Genomic DNA, 22,344 nt, shown 5'->3' on the forward strand with positions numbered 1-22,344 from the left:
AGCTACTTGAGTAGTTGGAAAATAACCAAGTCAAAATTCATGTTTTAAGGAACTCTGTCCTATAACGTCACTTTACTTTTAACATCTCTAAAAAACAGAAAAATAGATGGACAGCAATAAACTGCACACCTATATATGGTCCACGAGTCGAAATATGGTCAATATATGCATATATGAACTTATAAATTAATACATAAGTGGAAATTCTTTCTCAATATTCCTCAGTTACACTCAGCGTATTCTAGTCTCCATTTGACAGCTTGATGTCGTTGTGGGGACTAATTACATATGATTGGAGGCGCAAGCTAAATGAAGACCATCAAATACCAAGTGCAGTTAACAGTACAATGGGTATATGTTTTAAGTTATGGTAAAATAATCAGATCTGATACCAGAACATGTAATTAAAAGGAATATTAGATACATGAGATGAAGTTCCAAATTTGATTTTCTAACTGCAAAATAACCATACATGTTTACAAAACAAAAATAGTTTTAATTGTTTTCTATTCAAATATACAAATTAATGACTTTTGACTAATGCTCAAATCCTTGAACTACAACACAAAGCATTTAAATAGTTTGCTTCTGGTGATTATATTAAACAAGAAACATAATGCATACACCCATCCATCGCATGTATGGAAATAAAGAACATGAATTGCATTCTCATGGGAGGCAGGGGAAGCAGAAAAATTCAAGATGTATATTGAAGCTAGAGATGAAAACGTTTTAAAACTCTGACACAGTAGAGTTTGTGTTTAAAAAAAAAAAATCAGTGGACACCAACATGATGCTTTGAACTGTTAAGTATTAAGTCGAAACTCTTAAGACGGCTTCTTATGCCAATTTTGAAATATCTTCATACTGTACACCTTCAATCTTCCTCCCTTGCAGAGGTCCCTATGAAGAAACAATGATTAATCATCCATTTGTAAAAATAGCAGTAAAAATTCCAAAGAGATTAGAAAATTCAAACCTAATCTGGAAAAACTTTTAACAATTCAAAAAGCAGGCAGGGGTTTTCCACTTCTCGTCCCATGATTTTGTGCCCATTCAATTTAATCTGCAGAAAATTGTTGGCTGGCAAGTGTAGAAGTGGAAAATCCAGCATCTTATAAGAACCACTGAAACAGCTTTAAAAGGTATGACGCTGTCTGTAAAATTACATGGCAGCAGAAAGTGACTTAGGATACCAAAACCAGTGCAGTTTTTAAATTTATTTTTCACCATTGCAAGGCTAATTATTATCCTAGCCTATTCATGAACCAAGATCTTTGCAAATTGTTTGTTTTGATGTTCATTAACTCATCAATAATTGGAAAGAAGTTACTAGGTCAATGCAATCTCTTTAATGGATTTTTGGCAATGAGACAATGGCCATTTCATTAATCCTTTTCCCTAGGGAAGGAAGATGTGTACTTACAGAATCTATAATTATTGTAGCGCTGAAGTTTTTCTCATTTATAGAATCCAGAATGGCCTCATTTCCTCGGTAACCACCATTCACCACCAACAGCTTCTTACCTAAAATAGCAGGGGTTAGATAATAATGTTTCAGTCATTACTATTAACAGCCTGAGTTCCATAACTACTAACAATCTTCCAGGACAAATGTAACAATTAATAAAGAAATGTGGGTTTTTACCAGGGGCCGGGATAACTGTCTCCAAATGAGTCTGGTCAACTTTCAGTTTGTCTCCAGAATCAATCATTTTAATAATAGCAGTGTACTTTTCTTGAACTTCCTGTAATGCGAGGTGAATCGTACTCCATTAGTACAATTTTTTTCATTTAGCCAAGCGTAAGAAAGACTTGCATTTATCCAGTGCCTTTCATAAGGCATCGCATAGTGCTTAATAGCCAATCAAGTACTTCTGAAGTGTAGTCACTGTTATAACATAGGGAATGTGGCAACTAATTTGCACACAGCAAAGTCGCACAAACAGCAATAAAATAAATGATCAGTTTTGGTTTTAGATGTTAGTTGAGGTATAAATATTGGCTAGGACTCCAGGAGAATTCCCTGCTCTTCGCCACATAGCACCATGGGATCCTTTACATCAATCCTGAGGGAGCAGGCAGGGTTCCTGTTCAACATCCCCTCTGACAATGGCCGCACTCCCTCAGTATTACAACTTAGGCGCCGGTGTAGGTTGTGCGTTCAAGTTTCTGGGGTTGAACTTGAACCCACAACCTTCTTACTTAAGAGGCAATAGAACCATTATTGACACACCTAAATTCTTGTAAACAGCTTAGCAACAAATCATTTCAGGTCTTTACCAATTTAACGAAATTTGCATTATCCACTGGAATTTTTTTTGGGAGTAAGCAAGTTTAGTCTTGATTAAACAAGCTAAAATATAATCGAGCACTTCTAATTGATTGTTCAGATGTTAAGTAATTGATCCAGTAGGGTAACTAGCTATCATCTAGAAATCCATTACCTAGCAGAATTCATCACTGCAGCTCAGATACTGAACTTCAGATTAGATGGCCGAGTCTTTTCTCCCCCCATCATGACATGGAAAAAAGTGGGTCTTATCACAATGATGAGAACTTAATTAGGTGATCCAAATAGATCAAGCAGCTATAAAACTGTCAGGCAAGGGATTGGGAGACTAAATTATTTGCCAGTTTCCCTTATTCATCTAGTAGAATGTGAGCAGCAATTAATTGAGGTTCTACAGTACAAGCTTTGCAAATTACAGGTCAACCTTTTTATGGATTTCAGAAATCTACATTTTTCTTACCTTTATCATAGCTTTCTTCTTGTAATATTTTTCACCAAGTTTCTTGGTTATTAATTTAACAACTATTCCCTGTTAAGATGGGAAAAAAGTACTTATCAATTGAATTTTCAAGAGCTCCTGAAGCTTGGTCATTTTACCATATGCTTAGACCATACACTTAACAGATGTTGCTTGGGGGCTAAATCAAACACACACTTCATCCACATTTAGGCAATCAACACGATTTACGGAACTGCTTCAATATTTTCACAAAAGCAAAATACTGCAGATGCTGGAAACCTGGGAAAAATAAACAGACAATACTGGAAACATTCAGCAGGTCAGATCTGTGGAGACAGCAGTTCTGACAATGCCTGACCTGCTGAGTATTTCCAGCATTTTTTGTTTTTGTTTAACATTACGTGGCGCTTGTGTTGAGATTCACAGTCCTACCCAACATGCTGCTTGAGGGCCATTCTCAGCACTACTGTAATGAATTATGCGTCATAGATTTATGACTGTGATTTCTAACAGAGTGACCTGGGACTTAATTTTTTGGTCGTCAGGCGTGTGTGATCGGCAAGCCCGGGAGCGGATGGGAAATGGGCCACGATTTCATGTTGTTTGATCAATTAATGGCCAGCCACTGTTGAAACGCTCAGTGCTGCCGGGGTGGGGGCAGGAAGAGGGTGGGCGCCGACATAACCAAGGTGCGGGTGAGCGCTTCGAGAGAGCTCCCCAAAGGCAGGCAATTGTCCCAGGGATCTGCAAACCTCCACAGACTAAAGGATACGACAAAAATGCTGCAAAATATGTCCATGCAGTACAATCAAGCACCTGAAAGCATAACTTCAAAAAAGCCAGAACCCAGATATCTCTTTTTATTTTATTTCCCCACGGAGATTTCATCCCGCCCTGGATCGAGGTTTGAGCAAAAACGTGAACGCCGCCTGGGAGAATGGCCCATCCGCCAACCGTAAATATGGACCGGCCACGTAAAAATCGCTGTTGATCGCATCGATAATGGGCTTAATTGCCCACTTAATTGTCGGTGGGTGCACTTTCGACTGCCACACACTCCCGCTGAGCAAAATATCGCGTGAGTGTGTGATAACGTTGGGTGCTTGCCTGATGTCATCTCGCGCTACTTCACCAGTCCGTTCGGATTGGGCGCACGCCCGCCCACGGATGTAAAATTCTGGCCCTGATTGCACTCATAATTAGTTAGTAACCAGAGGTCAGGCACTACACCACAAGGGAAAAAAACCTTGTCTCTAGAGTTAATAATTCTGTAAGGACTTTAATTGGCTACTTCCTGTTGAGAGTTTGGGGGCAGCCTTCCTAATATTTCATCCTGCTAAATAAGTGAAGACAATTGAGCCCCATTCCACAGACAAGCAAACCATGAATGGAGGCCTAGAGAAACTTATTCGTAGCTCCACTAAAGGACCATTGACAGGGTGCTGGTTATTGTGACTCTGTAAAAATGGATTTCAACCTACATGGTATTGCTGGATTTTCACTAGTTTTTGAAGGATGATATTCCACAAGTTTATTTTGCCATGTGAATCACTGGTCTTGGGCAAAGGATAAATAGGCTGCAAGTGGCAGCCAAGCTGTTCTATAAGGAGCTCCGTTTATAATCTTACGCATGATAACAAAAGAAGTGTTAAAAAAACTCTCCATTTTAAGTTGGCCAGACAAGAATTACTTTCTGAACTTACAGCGTGAAGCCAGTAGTCTCTTCTAAGGCTTCTCTTTTTCTGCTCTTCGAACTAAACACAAAAAGATAATCAAAATTATGATTCTAAACACAAAACTAATTCACCCTTAAGCCCATTGGCTAAATGAAGAATAAATGCTGCAAGTTAGGGAGACATTCTGATTAGACTATAACATTCTGCAAATGTACAGATTAATGTTTAACCAGTGAGGGCGACCGACACAGAATAGATTCCCATATTCATTGCAGCTTCCAGTGTAGATCATGTGCAGAAAGCTCATGGGGGATCAGTGGCTGAAGGGCTAGAGCTAGAAGTTTCCAATGTAATTGAAAACAACAGGGATGTGGTCACTTCAAGTTTTAAAAGGATATTCCTAGCTGTTAATAGCCTTTGCCAAAAGCTGAAGAATGAGGTGGTGGGGGTAAGAAATATCAGACAAAAAAATGAAGTGGAAAGAATCAAAATGCTGAGGCATGACACAATATCTGGGGACAAGTAGCGGTGCAGCACATTACCAACTATCTGTGATTCAACCTCACCAGCTTAACATTTCTTGGTTGCTCCTTCTCATCATAATAGAATTCCCATAGCCAAACCACTTTTGTAATTATGTCAAACATTGTAGTGTCAGAATCCACCCTTCTGAACAAGTAGGAGAAACGAAATCACCCAAAAACATTTACAAAACCTTCATCAAAACCCTTAACTGAACTTCCTCTGTCCATTAATTAATTACTCCCATATTCAACTGCTTCCTAGTAATCCTGGGCACAATGGTGAGTGACTCCAGTAGTAACTGGGAAACTAGCAACTTTGTTTTAAAATTGCAATGAAGTTCCCCCCTCTTTGTTGCTGGTTAATCAAGTGGAGCTGATCTTTGCCATTACAACGCCAAACTTGCATTAACCCTTTAACATAACAAAACATCCCAAGTCACTTTATAGGTGTTACCAAACAAAAAATTGACATCAAGCCACTTAAGGAGATAGTAGAGTAGATGGTCAAAAGCTTGGTCAAAGAAGTAGGTTTTAAGGAGTTCCTTAAAAAGAGAGTGGTAGAGAGGTGGAGAGGATTAGGGAGAGAATTCAAATATGGCAACTAAATGGTGGAGTGTTTAAAATCAGGAATAATGGGCTGCAACAGATCCAAACATGCCTGCTCTTCATTCAAACAAACATTCGGAACTACAAAATCAATTACCGGACAACAGGAGCGAAAAAGTGAAATACACTCAGTACTCTACCTCCATAATCTCATCCAGTGCAGACTTCTTCTTCTTGTCCTTTGTATCGGAAGAAGTGTGACCCAATTCCTTTCGTTTTACCGAAGCTATCGTTTGCAATGGACTTGGTCCCAGGGTACTGAAAAACATGCAAGATATGGTTTGAATATTCTTATGTAATCAACTGGCTGTTACCTCCCCCCACCTCTTCTCAACCTCACCTGCCCACCCTCAGCTAAGCGAGCTGGTGATTAGGCTGCAGACCACCCTGTGATTCAAACAATGATGTTAGTTGACTCTCCTGAACAGTGAGGGCAGTCAACATTTTCTTCGTGGACTAGATTGACCCTTCCAACTTAAGAACATGCAATAAATGAAATAAGGCCCATCTACCTCATTCAGCAAAATTTGGCATTAATGTTTCACATGTCCCTTCCTGTCTCAGTTGTACTCTAAATCTGAACAACTTCGCCACATGTCCAATTAACATTTGAACAACTGGAACAGCATCTTCACTCGCTGCACTGAGTTAACAGAATAAATTCAACTGTCTATGATGAGTATTACTGTCGCTTACGTTTTACTCAGTTTCCTGAAGTCCACATAATGGCTGATTATTCAGAAATAAAGGAGATCAGGTATGAGGAATTGATGAGACAATCATCCACAAAAGTTCTAACGAGTGGGTTGCTATGCTACTAAAATACCTCTCAGTTACGAGCGTAAGTGTAGTTACATCATTATCGCGTTCACAGAGTGGGGGTCGGGGGGGAGGCGAAGGGGAAGACAAAGAGGAAGAATAACACACAAACGTGAATTGAATAACTACGGACAGCTCCACTGTGGCTATCGTCTGCCTTAAGAATGTTGTTGCAGAAGCCATGTTGCCAAGTTGCCTGTCCAGTCAGGATTGATATGATAATTATGAACATCAGCATTCCAATTCAGAGGAAGTGGGCTATTAAAAACATGGGCAAATGATGCAATTAAAAATTTTTACTAGGGAAAACATAAAACAAATGACGCCAAAAATGTAATCTTCAAAGAGCAACATTTCTTTTGCAAAAATGTATTTCCTTTCTCAGTTAACAGCCATTTTACACTCAAGAAGAACCTACACAAAAAGTAGAAAGTGTGTCAGAAAAATCAACATTTTTTTAATAAAGTCTTTAAGAGGTGCATTATTGTGAAAATGGATGTTATTATTTTAACACTTGTGAAAATATGGTGGTCTTCTGTAAAGAAGGGCGTGCACGCGTGCCCATGGTTCATTAAACTGGGGTAAAGTTAGTAAAGACAGCTTGTCTGTGGGAACTGAGAGATGAAAGGTAAAGGTGCTAGATGCATGCATTTGTAATGAGAGACTATAGTGAAGTTGCAATTACAAGTAAATAGGTTTGTTTTAAAATTTGCATTAGGTGAAAGGTAAGGGCTTGACATTTCAGCTGCAAGATTTCAAAGGGAGTTTAACGAACTTTTACAACTTACAAAGGTTTCATGAGTAAACAAGGGAAAGTTATTAAATTTTATTTGAGCTGAAAGTGGAGGCAATTGGAAAACATGAGGGATCTTTACATTTCGGAAAAGTTGAGTTCAAAAAGATGCTTAGGACAATGGAGTCTAGGATGAAAGAGAGGGAAAAAAAAGATATTTAAGAAAAGATGTGTAGTTGAGTTGAGGTGGCTGTGTGGGAAAGATGCCCTGAGACCAGCTCTGTGCTGAGAGAAGTTATGAATTTGGAGCAGCCATCCAATTTCAAGCCAGAAAAGTTTTTTTTCAGAAAGCAGTCCGTTTCTGAACTTCCTTCGGATTTCCACAGCAGAATGGAAGAGAGTGAGAAGTCGTGTGGTATACTTTATTGAAGTGGCGGCAGTTTTAGCCTTGGGTAATATTGTTGGATTTTTATGGTTAAAAATCTATATGGGAGCTGTTGCCAAGTAGCTTACTTGTGTGTTCTGACAATGTGGGGTTTTTTTATTGGGAAGGTTTGTAAGACTGTTTCAACTGTGTAATTTTAATCTTGCGTATTTAAGATTTTTTTCATCTTGTTAATAAATCTTTCAATGTTAAAATCTTTAAAGTGTTATTGGGATTCTAGGCTTCTGGAGTCAGTAGTTTTTCCCTAGTTTTCAAAATACTAAACAAAAAAAGTTATGACCAGGAAGACAAGTTTCCCTCTGGGATTTGGCTTGCTCAGCAAATAACCTCGGTTGCAGCCCGAATGGTTATTAAATTATAACAAAACAGCAAAACAGGTTCCTTACCTAGATTTAGGAGCAGCTGTTGTTGAAGCACTTTGTCCTTTGTTTAAATTAAAGGCAACTATAAACAAAAGTAAGAAATTAGACTTGGGTTGATTGTCTATGGTCTTAAAGTGCTGGAAATGTGTTATATAATTTAACCCTTTCTGTGACAGATGCCCTCCTACTTGATGTGTCAAACCTCAAAGGCATCAAAATATAGGTAGCTTCCATGAATAATCCATTTTCTAATAATAATCTTAAAACATTAGTTAGGAAAAAATATACTAAAATAATTAACTTGAATTGAGTATTAACTATGGTGGAACATTTCAGACAAAATAGTTCTGTAGGACATTGAAAGTCAATCCTAAAATAATGCAAATCAACTCCTCTAGTTATAATTAAGGTGCAGTTAGTATATGAACAAATTAAGGGGAACAAATGAGCTGGGTGAGAGGGAAATAATTCATTCACTGCTTATTTGCTGAAGAAGTAAAATCTAGAAAATTAAAAATGCTTCAATACAGGAATGAAATATTCAGGAATAACTCAGAATTTAACTGAAAGTAGCCAACAAGCAACGAGAAGAGATAAATACAGAAAGGTGTTGCTAAGTAAAAGAAAAATTTTCCAATTTCAACCTTAACTTTAGCAGAGAATGTTTAGTGCCTGCCCCTTGGGCATGTGCTTTGTACCATTGCTAAACACGTGTGCATTGATTAAACAGCATAGTTACTCATTTTTAAGAGCTAAACAAAAGCAATTTGCATTAATGTAGCACATTTAACAAAATTTCTCATCAATACACAGAAGGAGGTGCTAAGCCAGCCTTCTGAATGCTTAGTCAAACATTTTACGGAGTGTCTTAAAGGAGAGAGAGAGGTTAAGCTATTTAGGAAGGGAGTTCCAGAGTCTACAGGACTTCCAAATGTCTTTTTTGAAACATCTCATTTAGGACTGAGAAGAGGAGGAATTTCTTCACTCAGACGGTAGTAAATCTTTGGAATTCTCTACCCTAGTGGGCTGTGGAAGCTCAGTCACTGAGTATGTTCAAGACAAAAATCAATAGATTTCTAGATGCTAATGGCATCAAGGGATATGGGGATACTGCCAGAAAATGGTGCTGAGGTAGATGATCAGCCATGATCTAGCTGAATGGTGGAGCAGGCTTGAGAGGCTGAATGGCCTACTTCTGCTCCTATGTTCCGATGAAACTCATCCACTGATTTTTGAGACAAAGCCATTTGGTGATATTCTATTGGCACAGTTATTGAAAATACAATTAGCATTAATGGATGATAGGTGGTTGAAGTACAATTTTCAGCTGACCAAGGAAACAAATGGAGAAAGTGTAAAAGAATTGATAAGAATTAGATAAACTGCGTCAAAATGAATTCAGTTGAAATGGTCTCAAACTTGATTCTTACAGTCAGTAAGCAAATATCAGCAAGGGTGGCATTTGGGATGCTACTACTGGACTTAATAACATTGTGCTAGGAAGGAGAAAAATTAGCCTTGGTTCCTGCTCTCAATTAATGTGTAGTAACTTTTCAAGGAGAGCATGCACATGTAGACACAGGTGAGGAAAAAAAGTGTCACAACACCTTCTGCTCTTTCAGGAAAAATAGGATATTTTATGGGGATTGAGAAGCAATTGAAGTCTCAAGTTACGCACATATGCAATAGACAGAATGAAGCATGATGCTTGATGAAGTTAAGAGAACAATAAAAAAAAGTTCTCACTTCACAAACGTACCTTTTCCTTCCTCATTTTCTCTTTTCAACTCCGTGAAAACGGGAACAATCTAAAAGAGTAAAATAGTAATCATGTTTCTTACATCAAGAACTTGTAATTAAATTTACCAACGCTCCTTCGACAGCACCTCCCAAACCCACGACAACTACCATCTAGAGGGACAAGGGCAGCAGACACATGGGAACACCTGGAAGTTCCCCTCCAACCCAGTCACTATCCTGACTTGGAAATATTTCACCGTTCCTTCACTGTCGCTTGGTCAAAATCCTGGAACTCCCTTTCGAACAGCACTGTGGGTGTACCTACACCACATGGACTGCAGCAGCTCAAGGCAGCAGCTCACCACCACCTTCTCAAGGACAACTAGGGATGGGCAATAAAGGCTGGCCCAACCAGCGAAGCCCACATCCCGTGAATGAATAAAAAAAAGCACCTTTAGTAGAGTAAAATGTTCGCAGGAGTGTGATCGAACAAAAGTTCACACAAAGCCATATAAGGAAACATTAGAACGGATGACCAAAAGTTTGCTTAAAAGGTTTTAAGGAGCCTCTCAAAGGAGGAGTGGTAGAGGGGCGGAGAAATTAGGACTGAGACAGCTGCCAATGGTGGAGCGATTAAAATAGGGGGTGCACAAGAGGCCAGAATTGACAGAGTGCAGATATCGCAGAGGGCTGTAGGGGTAGAGGAGTTTACACAGATAGGGAGGAGCAACACCACGGGGGAATTTGAAAATCAAGATGAGAATTTTAAAATTGAGGCTTTACAGGAGTGGGAACCAACAGTGAGCACAATGTTAATGGGTGAAAAGGACTTGGTGCAACATAGACAGCAGAGTTTTTGGAGACCTCAAGCTTATGCAGGGTGGACGATGGAAATTCAGCTAGGAGAACATTGGAATAGTCAACTCAAGAGACAACTGTGAACTGCAAGAGGATGTTTCACTATGGATTTGCACCCATGTGTTACAGATTGAGATTGTGCTGAACATTCTGTTTTGAACCACATCTAAAGAGGCTGCACCCTTTAAATGTGGCATAGGGATTCCCAAACTAAAAAATATATATTACTCATCTATCTTCCATCTGCAATAACATCTATTCTCCCTCAACAAAATATATTGATCACTTTGGTGCTGTGTTACATAATTAACTAATTGATTGATAGTGTGTTTGCTTATCTGATTAAAAAGAGGCTATTACAAGATTAATACAGTTGAGGAAGGCCATTCAGCTCATTAGGGAATCATTGTCTTCAGGAGAGGAAGGTTAAGCAGAGAAAAGAGAGAGAAAATTGGAGGGGGGAGAAGAAAGAAAACCTACTTTGCAGTACTACAAGGTAATATTGAGAGGTATGGTTTATGTTGGTTATCAATAGCTGTTCTATTAGTTTCTCAAAATACAGTCTGTTTCAGATAATCTAGTGCTTCTTTTCTAAATAGGGTTGAGTGCATTTTTCCTGATAGAGAGTGGCAAAGTGAACATTTCCATTAAAATCATTAGTTATTAGTGTCATAACTGACTTCATTGGAATTGTGACAACATTTCTGGAGGGATAAGTTTCTCAGTTGTTCTGAAAAGCTAAAGTTAGATTGTGCCATTAATACTGTAAGCTGCTCAAGGGATTTCAGGTGCAAAAAATGGATCATAAGCAATAACAGTGAAGCTTCAATGTGAAGCGATGACAGAGACATAGTTGAAGGGCTAAGTTTTGTAGAGGCTTTTGAAGATGGGGAGGGTGGTAACATAACAACAATTTAGAAAGTGTTCCAGAGGGAGAGGCCAAAACAGTTGAAAGCTCTGCCAATAAGGGTGGAGAAGGAAGGGGGAGAAGAGCGTGAAGAAGTGTAGAGCCAGGTAAGGAGGTACGTAGCTGTAAATAAGGCTGGTGGAGATTGCATTGTTGAATGCGGAAAGGCCATGGAAGGATTTGTATATGGCAATGAACACTTCGAATTCATTGCATTGTGGGGTGGCAAGAAGCCAATGAACATCACAGAGAATAGAGTTGATGCAATGTGGAATAAAGTATAAGCAGTGGAATATTAGACAAGTTGGAATTTGTGAAAAAGTAGAGTGCAAGATGCTGGCAAGAAGTGCTTAGGGGAGTTTGAGGTTTGAAGAAGCAAATCCAGAACTGAAATGCATGGATAAGGGTTTCAGTGGTGTTGGGACGAAGTAGAGGCAGAGGTGGGTGATGCTGCTGAGGTGGAAGTAGATGAACTTAAGTGATGGATAGAATAAGAGGTTAGCAGCTAGGCTCAGGGTTAAGCAGAACAATAACGTCGCCTGCCATCTGGACAAATGAGATGGAGATGGGTTGGGGCATGGTTGGGGGTCTGGGTGGGGACAGGGTTAAGGTATGGAATTTTTAAACCGGTGGCTTTGGATTTGACAATGTTAAGTTACAAACAATCATGCAGCACCATGATAGCTATGGAGTCAAAAGTGATGCCTACAGGAGCTGCTCAGTTAAACATATGAAAGTTCACCCTGTATCTATGGTTAATGTTAACGAGGGAAGCAAATAGTTGAGGAACAGGAGAAAACACAAGGATGGAACCTTGGAACACTTGTGAGCTGGCCATGCCAGGACAGGAGAAACCACAGCAGATCAGGTGCTGGGTGCTTTGGAACAGGTAACATGATGGTGGATCACAAAGGGAAACAATGATTCCTCAATATGAATGATCAACATTTTACCTCCTCTTTCCCTTCTTTTCCTCTCCTAACTAGTTCTTCAATAAACTTGGCATTTCTTTCCTCATCATCCAGCTCTTGCTTCTTCTTTTTCTCCAGTTCCTGTTGTCTACAAATAGTTTCGGGATCTCGATCAATGTATTGAATGTACCAGCCCTTGGGTGTTTCATCTACTTTGCAGTAACCTGAAATTGGAATGCAATAAACTTAAGCTATGGTGATCAATTTGTGCAGGCTTATGCTTAATAACTACAACTGCCTGAACAGTAATTTAAAAACACATGGATCTCAAACAGCTCATCTGAACACTGAGATTTGATGCGAAAATAAATGTGATGGGGACTGCTTTATTACTACTCGCTTGTCTCCAGCTATGATTCTTCCAACAAGTGTTAGCTAGACTTAAAATCAGTTCTAATGCACTATTCAGTCTTTGTTTTGCAATCTCTATTTTTGTGTTAAGGTGGAGAAACTTGATCCATAAACTGCGGACTGCAAAAATAACGCGGGGTGGGGGGGGGGGTGACTTTTTAAAAAATTAAATCAGGGTATAGGGGAGAGGCAAGGATAACTAACTCAAAAATAACAATCACGCAGATATCACTCACCTTCTCTGCCTAACCATTTAGTGAAGTCAGTCAGTGTCTCCCACATTGTTGCATTCATATGAACATGCTCCCGGTGACTGATGTATTCATTGTAGATAACATTGTTGTGAACACGTTTGGTTCCTAAAAAAATTGAGGTCATGTATCTTACTACTAGAAGGAATGCATATTATAGTAACAGAAATCATGCTAATATTGGATCTATACCAGAAGAAAGAAATTAAAACAAAACTCCAAACACAAGGGTGACATGGTGGTGCAGGTATAGATGGGGTCAAAGTGGTAGTATCTAATTCTCCACCCAATCCTGGTATTCCCTATGTGGAAAGGTCCCAAACACATATAAGTTGGCAGTAAACATTCTTCACCACAAAGGCATTGGTGGACAATCAAATCAGAAAGGAAGTCACTCCTGGTCATTATTGGGCATTGCTTACTACCTGTTCAATAATGGTATTGACTGTATAAATAATCTTCCCACAATACTGTCTCTGAATTACATGATATTATGTTCCTTGGGAACACTGATTCGGTATGAAAAAAAAGTAAACGCCCAAGTTACATAAAGATGAGCTGAAGTAGCAAAGGTAAACCGAGGTAGCATTCACTTCACATTTTCTACAGCTCACTTCTTTAGTGAACCTAGAGGAGAATGGGCGAAAGGGGGAGGCGCAGTGGTATTGTTGCTGGACTAGAAATCCAGAGACCCAGCGTAATGCTCTGGGGACCCGGGTTCGAAGCCACGGCCAATGGTGGAATTTGAATTCAATAAAAAATCTGGAATTAAAAGTCTAATGATGACCATGAAACCATTGTCGATTGTTGTAAAAACCCATCTGGTTCACTAATGTCCATTAGGGAAGGAAATCTGTCGTCCTTACCAGGTCTGGCCTACATAAGAGTCAACCACATTGCTGTGGGTCTGCAGTCACAAATGCCCTCTGAAATGGCCTAAGCCACTCAGTTATATCAAACCGCTATGAAGTCGAAAAGGAATGAAACCGGATGGACCACCTGGCACCAACTTAAGCACCAACGACAATGGCAATCGCAGCCCTGTCAACCCTGCAAAATCCTCTTTACTGGGGGCTAGTGTCAAAATTGGGAGAGCTGTCTCACAGACGAGTCAAGCAACAGCCTGACAAAGTCATCTTCATGGAACCATACCTTACAGATAATGTCCCAGACTCCACCATTACCATCCCTGGGTATGTCCTGTCCCACCGGCAGGACAGGCCCAGCAGAGGTGGTTGCACAGTGGTATACAGTCGAGAGGGAGTTGCCCTGGGAGTCCTCAGAATCTAGACCCCATGAAGTCTCATGCCATCAGGTCAAGGAAACCTCCTGCTGATTACCGCATATCACCCTCCCTCCCTGATGAATCAGTGCTCCTCCAAGTTGAACTTCACTTGGAGGAAGCATTGAGGATGACATGGGCGCATAATGTTCTCTGTGTGGGGGACTTCAATGTTCATCACCAAGAGTGGCTCAGTAGCACCAATACTGACAGAGTCCTAAAAGACAGCTGCTAGGCTGGGTCTGCGGCAGATGGTGAGGAAAACAACTAGAGGGAAAAACATACTTGACCTCATCCTCACCAACCTGCCTGCTGCAGATGCAACTGTCCATGACAGTATCGGTAGGAGTGACCACCGCACAGTCATTGTGGAGACGAAGTCCCGCCTTCACATTGAGGATGCCCTCCCTCATGTCGTGTGGCACTACCACTGTGCTAAATGGGATAGATTTCGAACAGATCTAGCAACTCAAGACTGGGCATCCATGAGGCGCTGTGCGCCATCAGCAGCAGCAGAATTGTACTCAAACACAATCTGCAACCTCATAACCCGGCATATTCCCCCACTCAACCCTGGTTCAACAAAGAGTGCAAGAGGGGATGCCAGGAGCAGCACCAGGCGTACCTAAAAATGAGGTGTCAATCTGGTGAAGCTATAAAACAGGCCTACTTGTGTAATCCTGCCGAACAGCATAAGCAGCAAGTGATAGACAGAGCTAAGCGATTCCAAAACCAAAGGATCAGATCTAAGCTCTTCAGTCCTTCCACATCCAGTCTTGAATGGTGGTGGACAAAAATAAGCAACTCACTGGAGGTGGCTGCTCCACAAATATCCCCATCCTCAATGATGGAGGAGCCCAGCACAGCAGTGCAAAAGAAAAGGCTGAAGCATTCTCAACAATCTTCAGCCAGAAGTGCCAAATGGATGATCCCTCTCGGCCTCCTCTGGAGGTCCCCAGCATCACAGGTGTCAGTCTTCAGCCAATTCGATTCACTCATATGTCAAGAAATGGCTGAAGGCACTGGATGCTGCAAAGGCTATGGGGCCCTGACAATATTCCGGCAATAGTACTGAAGACTTGTGCTCCAGAACTTGCCGCACCCCTAGTCAAGCTACGACACTGGCGCCTACCCAGCCATATGGAAAATTGCCCAGGTATGTCCTGTACACAAAAAACCAGACAAACAAAACCCGGCCAATTACCCCATCAGTCTGCTCTTGATCAACAGTAAAGTAATGGAAGGGGTCATCAACAGTGCTATCAAGCGAGACTTGCTTAGCAATAACCTGCTCACGGAAGCCCCGACCTCATTACAGCCTCAGTTCAAACATGGCCAAAAGAGCCGAATTCCCAAGGGGAGGTGAGAGTGATTGCTCTTGACATCAAGGCAGCATTTGACTGAGTGTGGCATCAAGGAGCCCTAGCAAAACTGGAGTCAATGGGAATCAGGGCAAAAACTCTCCACTGGTTGGAGTCATACCTAGCACAAAGTAAGGTGGTTGTGGTTGTTGGAGGTCAGTCAGCTCAGCTCCAGGACATCACTGCAGGATTTCCCTCAGGGTAGTGTCCTTGGCCCAACCATCTTCAGCTGCTTCATCAATGACCTTCCTTCCATCATAAGGTCAGAAATGGGGATGTTTGCTGATGATTGCACAATGTTCAGCACCATTTGCGACTCCTCAGATACTGAAGCAGTCCATATCCAAATGCAGCAAGACCTGGACAATGTCCAGGCTTGGGCTGACAAACGGCAAGTAACATTCGTGCCACACAAGTGTCAGGCAATGGCCATCTCCAACAAGAGAGAATCCAACCATCACTCCTTGATGTTCAATGTCATTACCATCACTGAATCCCCCACTATCAACATCCTGGGGTTTACCATTGACCAGAAACTGAACTGGACTAGCCATATAAATAATGTGGCCACAAGAGTAGGTCAGAGGCTAGGAATCGTGCGACGAGTAACTTGCCTCCTGACTCCCTAAATCCTGTCCACCATCTACAAAGCACAAGTCAGAAATGTGATGGAATACTCCCCACTTGCCTGGATGAGTGCAGCTCCTCCAACACTGAAGAAGCTGGACACCGTCCAGGACAAAGCAATCCGCTTAATTGGCACCACATCCACAAACATTCACTCCCTCCACCACCAACACACAGTAGCAGCAGTGTGTAGCATCTACAAGATGCACTGCAGGAATTCACCAAGGCTCCTTAGACAGCACCTTCCAAACCCACAACCACTACCACCTAGAAGGATATGGGCAGCAGATAGATGGGTACACCACCACTTGGAAGTTCCCCTCCAAGTCACTCACATTCCTGGCTTGGGAATATATCGCCATTCCTTCACTGTTGATAGGTCAAAATCCCGGAACTCCATTCCTAACAGCACTGTGGGTGTACCTATACCACACGGACTGCAGTGGTTCAAGAAGGCAGCTCACTACCATCTTCTCAAGGGCAATCAGGGGTGGGCAATAAATGCTGATCCAGCCAGCGAAGCTCACATCCCGTGAATGAATTTTAAAAAACGGTTTTGCTGTTATTCTGTCAAGAGGACACATATTGCCAACTAACATTAATGAGCAGACAGGCTGAAAACGGTTGGCATGCCAGCTTGTGTGCTTCATTTCTGGGAACAAATGAAGCACTAATGAGGGGCAATGTTAATATCAATATAACCTTATAAAAAGGACACACAGGTGAGCCAGCAACAAATACTGATCACAGTACTTGTTTGCTTAAAATTTGAACCCCGCTGTAAGCCAAGTTAGATCTACAGAGGTTGTGCGCGGAATGAAAGGGACCACAAACTCACCAAAACGTCTTCGAAGTAGTTCAAGAAATTCATTGCGAAATTCCCTGGAGGGGAAAAAGAAATTCTGTTCAATATTTCAGAATTTGACATCCGTAGAAAACGCCACCACTGCTGAGTTGTAGAATAGAATTATACAGCACAGGAGCAGGCGGCGTTTGGCTTGCGTTGGCTCTCCGAAAAGGGTAGCAAATTGTTCCATTTCCTGGTTCTTTACCCATAGCCTAGCAAATGTTTCCTTTGTAAGTACAGATCTAATTATCTTGAAGTTACTCCTGAATCTGCTTCCACCAACCTTTCAGGCAATTCATTCCGAATCATAACAACTTGCTGAGTTTAAAACAAAACTTCTCAGCTCCCCTGGCTTCTTTACCAATTATTTTAATTCCGGGCTCTCAAGCTCTAATGGGATAATTACACTACACAATTGCACTGCTCTGAAGTAATTTGTGAATTGAACCTACACACCATAAGTCCTACAGCTGCAGCACAAATGACATTAGTTGTGACATTTTGCATGGAGTCTGAGATCACCTGTAGGAGGCAGTTTCACATTGACTGACCAGCACAAGTTAGACCACTGCAAAAGCTAAATTTTGGAACTTTAGAAGAGAAATTTTAAATAGGCCTGTCGACTGTCTAGTTTTCTACCATTTCAAACTTTAAGTTAAATGATGGTGCACAGCTTTCTCTAAATAGAGGACAGTGCTAAATGTGTAGGGTCACGGTGCTTTAAAAGGCACTGGGGTAAAATCAATTGGTTGTGTACAAAACTACTTCCATAATTTCCAATTCACTTCAGTTTATAAGCAGAAGATCGTGATCAAGCAAGAAGCCAAATGTTGAGGAAAATACTAGCGCAAGCTTGATGGGATGGATGTCCTCTTTGCATGCTGTAACATTCTACGCTACGTCAAAATTTTAAATAAAAACATTCATTACTGCTATATTAAATACAGACCCTGTTTTCAAAACGATGGTCCAGGTAACGCTGGGGCAGATCTAATAGATTCTTTTACAGAATTGTAATGGAGCAGGAGAGAATGAAAAACGTTGAAATAAAGAAACAACTAAGTTGGATACAGCAAGACAGGGGGTAAGTTTCAAGAAATTATGTTTTTCTTTAAAGTTAAAACCTTATGCATCACCCAAAAGCTATGAATTTCAATACATAACATCATACTGAGCACAACTGACAGAGGGTTTTAAAGTGTCACACTGTACATACTCTGAAAAGTAGTCCATGAACTGCTGTGGGTTCTCCGATGCCAGCAGAAGCTGTCGCTGGTGTGATTCCGACATGCAATGACATTTGAAACCATTCTGGAATACAACATAAATCTTATCAATATTCACATATCTACATATTTCAGGGAAGAAACGACCACTTTCCCATCTAGCCTGGCCATTCAATTGCCTTTCTTTCTGGTGATGTATCTCACTATATAAAATGAATCTTTGCAAATGCAAAGATCTTGTCTGGTTTCTTTCTGGAACTATTCAACCGCCTGAACTGGCAATTTGTCACAGATTCATACACCGTCTATGAAGAGTCCTCTTTGTCGAGCAAGGAAAAAAAATCCCAGAATAAACAAATCTTCTTCATAACTCAATCCTTTTAATTCTGGTACAAATCTTGCAGTCCATTGTTGAATCTGCTTCAATATTATGATACCCCATAAGCAGTGGTCATGTTCAGCCAGGTAGGAGGTTTTTGTTTATGCTGTATATATTTTATTTGATCCTCCATCACCTGGGACACCTGGTTGTTGGTGTTAGCAATCTCTCTATCAATATTCTAAGTGTCCTTCCTGCTCCAAAACTTCTATCTCAATTATTCCTACTGAGTAAGTATTTCATGTTGCCCAGTCTCATTAATTTACACCTACCCATTTTAAATACTCCTGCCCACAAACTCTATCCACATATCTCTCTGGATCTGTGCAGTAATTAACCACACTCATAATTAGCCACAACTTCCATGTAGATAATGTTTTCAATTTTGACACCTTTGAACAGATTCCACCCTCCAAGTCATTTATAAAAATGAATAGGGGCCCCAACACCAATTAGCGTAGCACACCACGAACAACCAACTCCTAACCAGACATTTCATAATTTTATTGACCTTTATTAGATCACCTATCAACCATCTTCTTTCAAGAGGAAAAAGACCAGCCTGTTCATCATTCCTGATATGTATAACCTGGTATTTCTGATAAAATCCTTATAAATCCTCTCCCTCTCCAGTGCCTCTATATAATTTTCATAATATGGCAACCTGAACTGTACACAATACTCCATGTGTAGTCTAATGAAGGCTCAATACATAACTTTTCTACTTTTCAATTCTATCCCTCTAGAAATAACCCCAAATACTTGACCTTTTTTATGGCTTAATTGACCTGCTTTGCTACTCTTAGTGATTGTATATTTGTACTCCCACAGCCCCAAGCTCCTCAGCCCCATTTTGATTCTTATTTTCTAAGAAATGGGACCTGCTTATTTTTCTCACCAAAATGTAAAACTTCACACTCCACAGTGTTGAAATTAAATGGTCAATTATATTCCCTTTCTGTAAGGTTATTAATGTTGTCTTGCAATTTGTTGCAGTCCTTCTCAATATTGACTATCCCTCCCAATTTAGTGCTATCTGCAAATTTAGGGAGATTCTATCCTCTTGTTGCCTTTTGTGGGGTCTTGGTTGTAAGATGCCACCACATGGGCCCACATAAATTGGTGCACTGTAATGTATTCACTATGTGAATATCTTTGATGTTTCTGAGGTACACAATAAAGCATTACCTATATAGAATCTTTAATGCCTTCATTTTCTAAGATTCAATTCTCTTAACTTGGTATACTGACCAAATTCAATGCATTTATTCCTTGAGACTGAATCCTGTACTTAACCTATATGGGAAAAGTTAAACTTAAAATTCACATAAATATTACCGACTGTCTCATCCTTATTCACAGGTCAGCAAGTTTATCAAAATAATCTAATAGGTTTGTCAAACAATCCTGACAGTATTCTCCCCAAAATCTATATCCCGTAAACTGATATTTTATTCTCATCCTCTCCAACTGTCCTTACACAGCCTGTTCCACTCAAACACTGGGAGCAAAATTTGACTTGGGCGAGGATAAAAAAAAAGAAATCACAAAAGGCATCCTTTGGTTTGTACGGCAGTGCCAGTGAGTTGAGGTATGGGAGAGCTCGCTATTATCACTCCTAATCCCAGTTTATAATCGGTCCCTTAACGTACTGAATATTTAACACACTAAAAGAAATCACTGAGCAAAAATGAATACTTTCAGAAGAAAGGTTAAAGCTTTAAGAAATGAACAACTAAGCTTTCCCATTAAAAGCAGACGTGCACACTCCAATGAAAAAAGATAGTCATTAAGTTATATATTCCGGATCCAGGTTCTTCGAAGGTAAGAAATAGGAGAAGTAGGCCATTTTAACCTTTGAGCCTGCTCTGTTATTCAACAAGATTATGGCTGATCATCTGCCACAACTCCAGTTTCCCACACTATCCCCATATCCCTTACTACCCAAAAACCTTCGCGCCCTCCCCGCCACCCCTGTTTTGCATATACTCAATGAAACAGCATCCACAGGTCTGAGGTAGAGAATTTCAATGCTTTGACGAAGAAATTTATCCTCATCTCAGTCCTAAATGACTATCCCCTTATTTTGATTCTCAAACATTTTCTAAGCATCTGCCTCGTAAAGCTCCTTAAGAATTTTCATAGAATCATAGAATGGTTACAGCACAGGTTATTCAACCTATTGTATCCATACGAGCAACTCCTCCCTCCAAGAGCCACTCACCTCATCACAGTCCTCCGCACCCCTGCCAAAGCCTTGCAAATGTTTCCTCTATTTAAAAGAAAAATCCAATTCCTTCTGAAAGCCATGATTAAATCTGCCTCCACCACTCTTTCAGGCAGTGAATTCCAGGTCCTTAGCCACTTAGTTGCATAAAAAAGGTTTTTTTTTTCTCACATCCACTTTGGTTCTTTATACCCACCCACCACCAGACCCTTTAGCTCCTGTAACTCTTTCGAGTACATTCACAGTTCTTGACTTTTTTTTGTTCAAGTCCTGGAGTGGGACATGAACCCACAACCTTCTGACTCAAAGGTGAGGGTGCTATGAACTGAGCCACAGCTGACACCTCAAATTAGCTCCTGTAACTCTTTCAAGTTATCAACAGATCGCATGTAACTCTTTCGAGTACATTCACAGTTCTTGGTTTCCGGGAGTGGGACATGAACCCACAACCTTCTGACAAAAGGCGAGGGTGCTATGAACTGAGCCACAGCTGACACCTCCCCTTAGCTCCTGTACCGTCCCATTAGAATTGTGCCCTTCGGCCTCTCCTCATTCTTCCTTCCAAAAATGTTATGTTTCAAGGAGGTTCTTTTAAACTCCAGGGAATGTGGCACTGAAATAAAAGTTAAAAAAAATACTGCGGATGCTGTAAATCTGAAATAAAAACAGAAACGGAAGGCTGGAAAAACTCAGCAGCACCTGGGGAGAGGGAGGCAGAGACAACCTTTCGAGTCCAACCTGACTCTTCATCGAAACTCCTGCCTCGTTTCCTCAATCTCTCCTCACAGGACAAGCCCCCTCGTCCCGGGGGGGAACCGGTCCTGGTGAACCTTCCCTGGCGCTCCCTAGAAGGCAACCAACGTGCGTCCGTCCGTCCTTGACCAGGCCTCGGGTCTCTCCCCCACCCCATCCCAGAGGGCCTGGGCCCCGAATCCTTTCAGCAAGGCCCGAATGTGAAAGGTGTACCCCGCCCTGGCTGCCTGGCTGGCTCGCTCGCTCACCTCGTCCCGACACTGCTTCTGACACATCTGGCAGTACCATCGCAGCTTCTGCAGCCCTTTGGATTTGATGCGGTTGGCGATGGCCTTCGGCGTCAGGAACTCGGCTTTGCCCATTCTCGCAGCTGCAGCCGGACGACACAGGACGCGCTGACGTCACCGGTTCCTGCGCAACGTGTGTTCGTCACCACGTTCTCGCACCCCGCACCCGTCATGAACGTGCCTAATTTCCAGCCCCCCCCGCCTCCCCCCCCACCCCTCCACCCCCCCCACGATTGTACTTTTACCCTTTTCTGTTAGATAATCAAACCTCTTAAGACAGGGAGTATTTGCAAATTTATCATTGCGTTGGAGGAGGAGAAGGCGGCCTCGGAGCTTGGGGGGGGGGGGAGTGTGATGTG

General features: G+C 41.2%; 1 protein-coding gene across 2 annotated transcripts; it reads right to left on the minus strand.

The window, feature by feature from the left end:
• Positions 1 to 475: 475 nt before the first annotated feature.
• Positions 476 to 22,118, minus strand: kin (Kin17 DNA and RNA binding protein). 2 transcript variants are annotated; one of them, XM_078552976.1, is made up of 13 exons: positions 21,947 to 22,118; positions 18,330 to 18,424; positions 17,105 to 17,148; positions 12,982 to 13,104; positions 12,377 to 12,558; positions 9,678 to 9,726; positions 7,943 to 8,000; positions 5,700 to 5,817; positions 4,457 to 4,507; positions 2,754 to 2,822; positions 1,649 to 1,748; positions 1,427 to 1,527; positions 476 to 903 (listed from the first exon to the last, which is right to left on the minus strand). In XM_078552976.1, the coding sequence occupies exons 1-13, from the start codon at positions 22,058 to 22,060 to the stop codon at positions 841 to 843; spliced, it is 1,167 nt and encodes a 388-aa protein (XP_078409102.1). In that variant the 5' UTR covers positions 22,061 to 22,118; the 3' UTR covers positions 476 to 840. The 2 variants fall into 2 exon arrangements, with proteins under 2 accessions (XP_078409102.1, XP_078409103.1); XM_078552977.1 differs by lacking the exon at positions 17,105 to 17,148 and having other exon boundaries at positions 21,947 to 22,085.
• Between the last annotated feature and the right edge of the window lie 226 nt (positions 22,119 to 22,344).

This window comes from Cetorhinus maximus, chromosome 12 (assembly GCF_964194155.1).
Source record: "Cetorhinus maximus chromosome 12, sCetMax3.hap1.1, whole genome shotgun sequence".
Taxonomy (NCBI): Eukaryota; Metazoa; Chordata; class Chondrichthyes; order Lamniformes; family Cetorhinidae; genus Cetorhinus; species Cetorhinus maximus.

Coding starts and splice junctions, on each gene's coding strand:
- kin (XM_078552976.1), bottom strand. CDS start 22,060: ATGGGCAAAGCCGAGTTCCTGACGCCGAAGGCCATCGCCAACCGCATC. Junction 18,425..21,946: donor AGAAGCAGTGTCGGGACGAG/GTGAGCGAGCGA, acceptor GTTGTATTCCAG/AATGGTTTCAAATGTCATTG. Junction 12,559..12,981: donor TAAATGGTTAGGCAGAGAAG/GTGAGTGATATC, acceptor TTCCAATTTCAG/GTTACTGCAAAGTAGATGAA.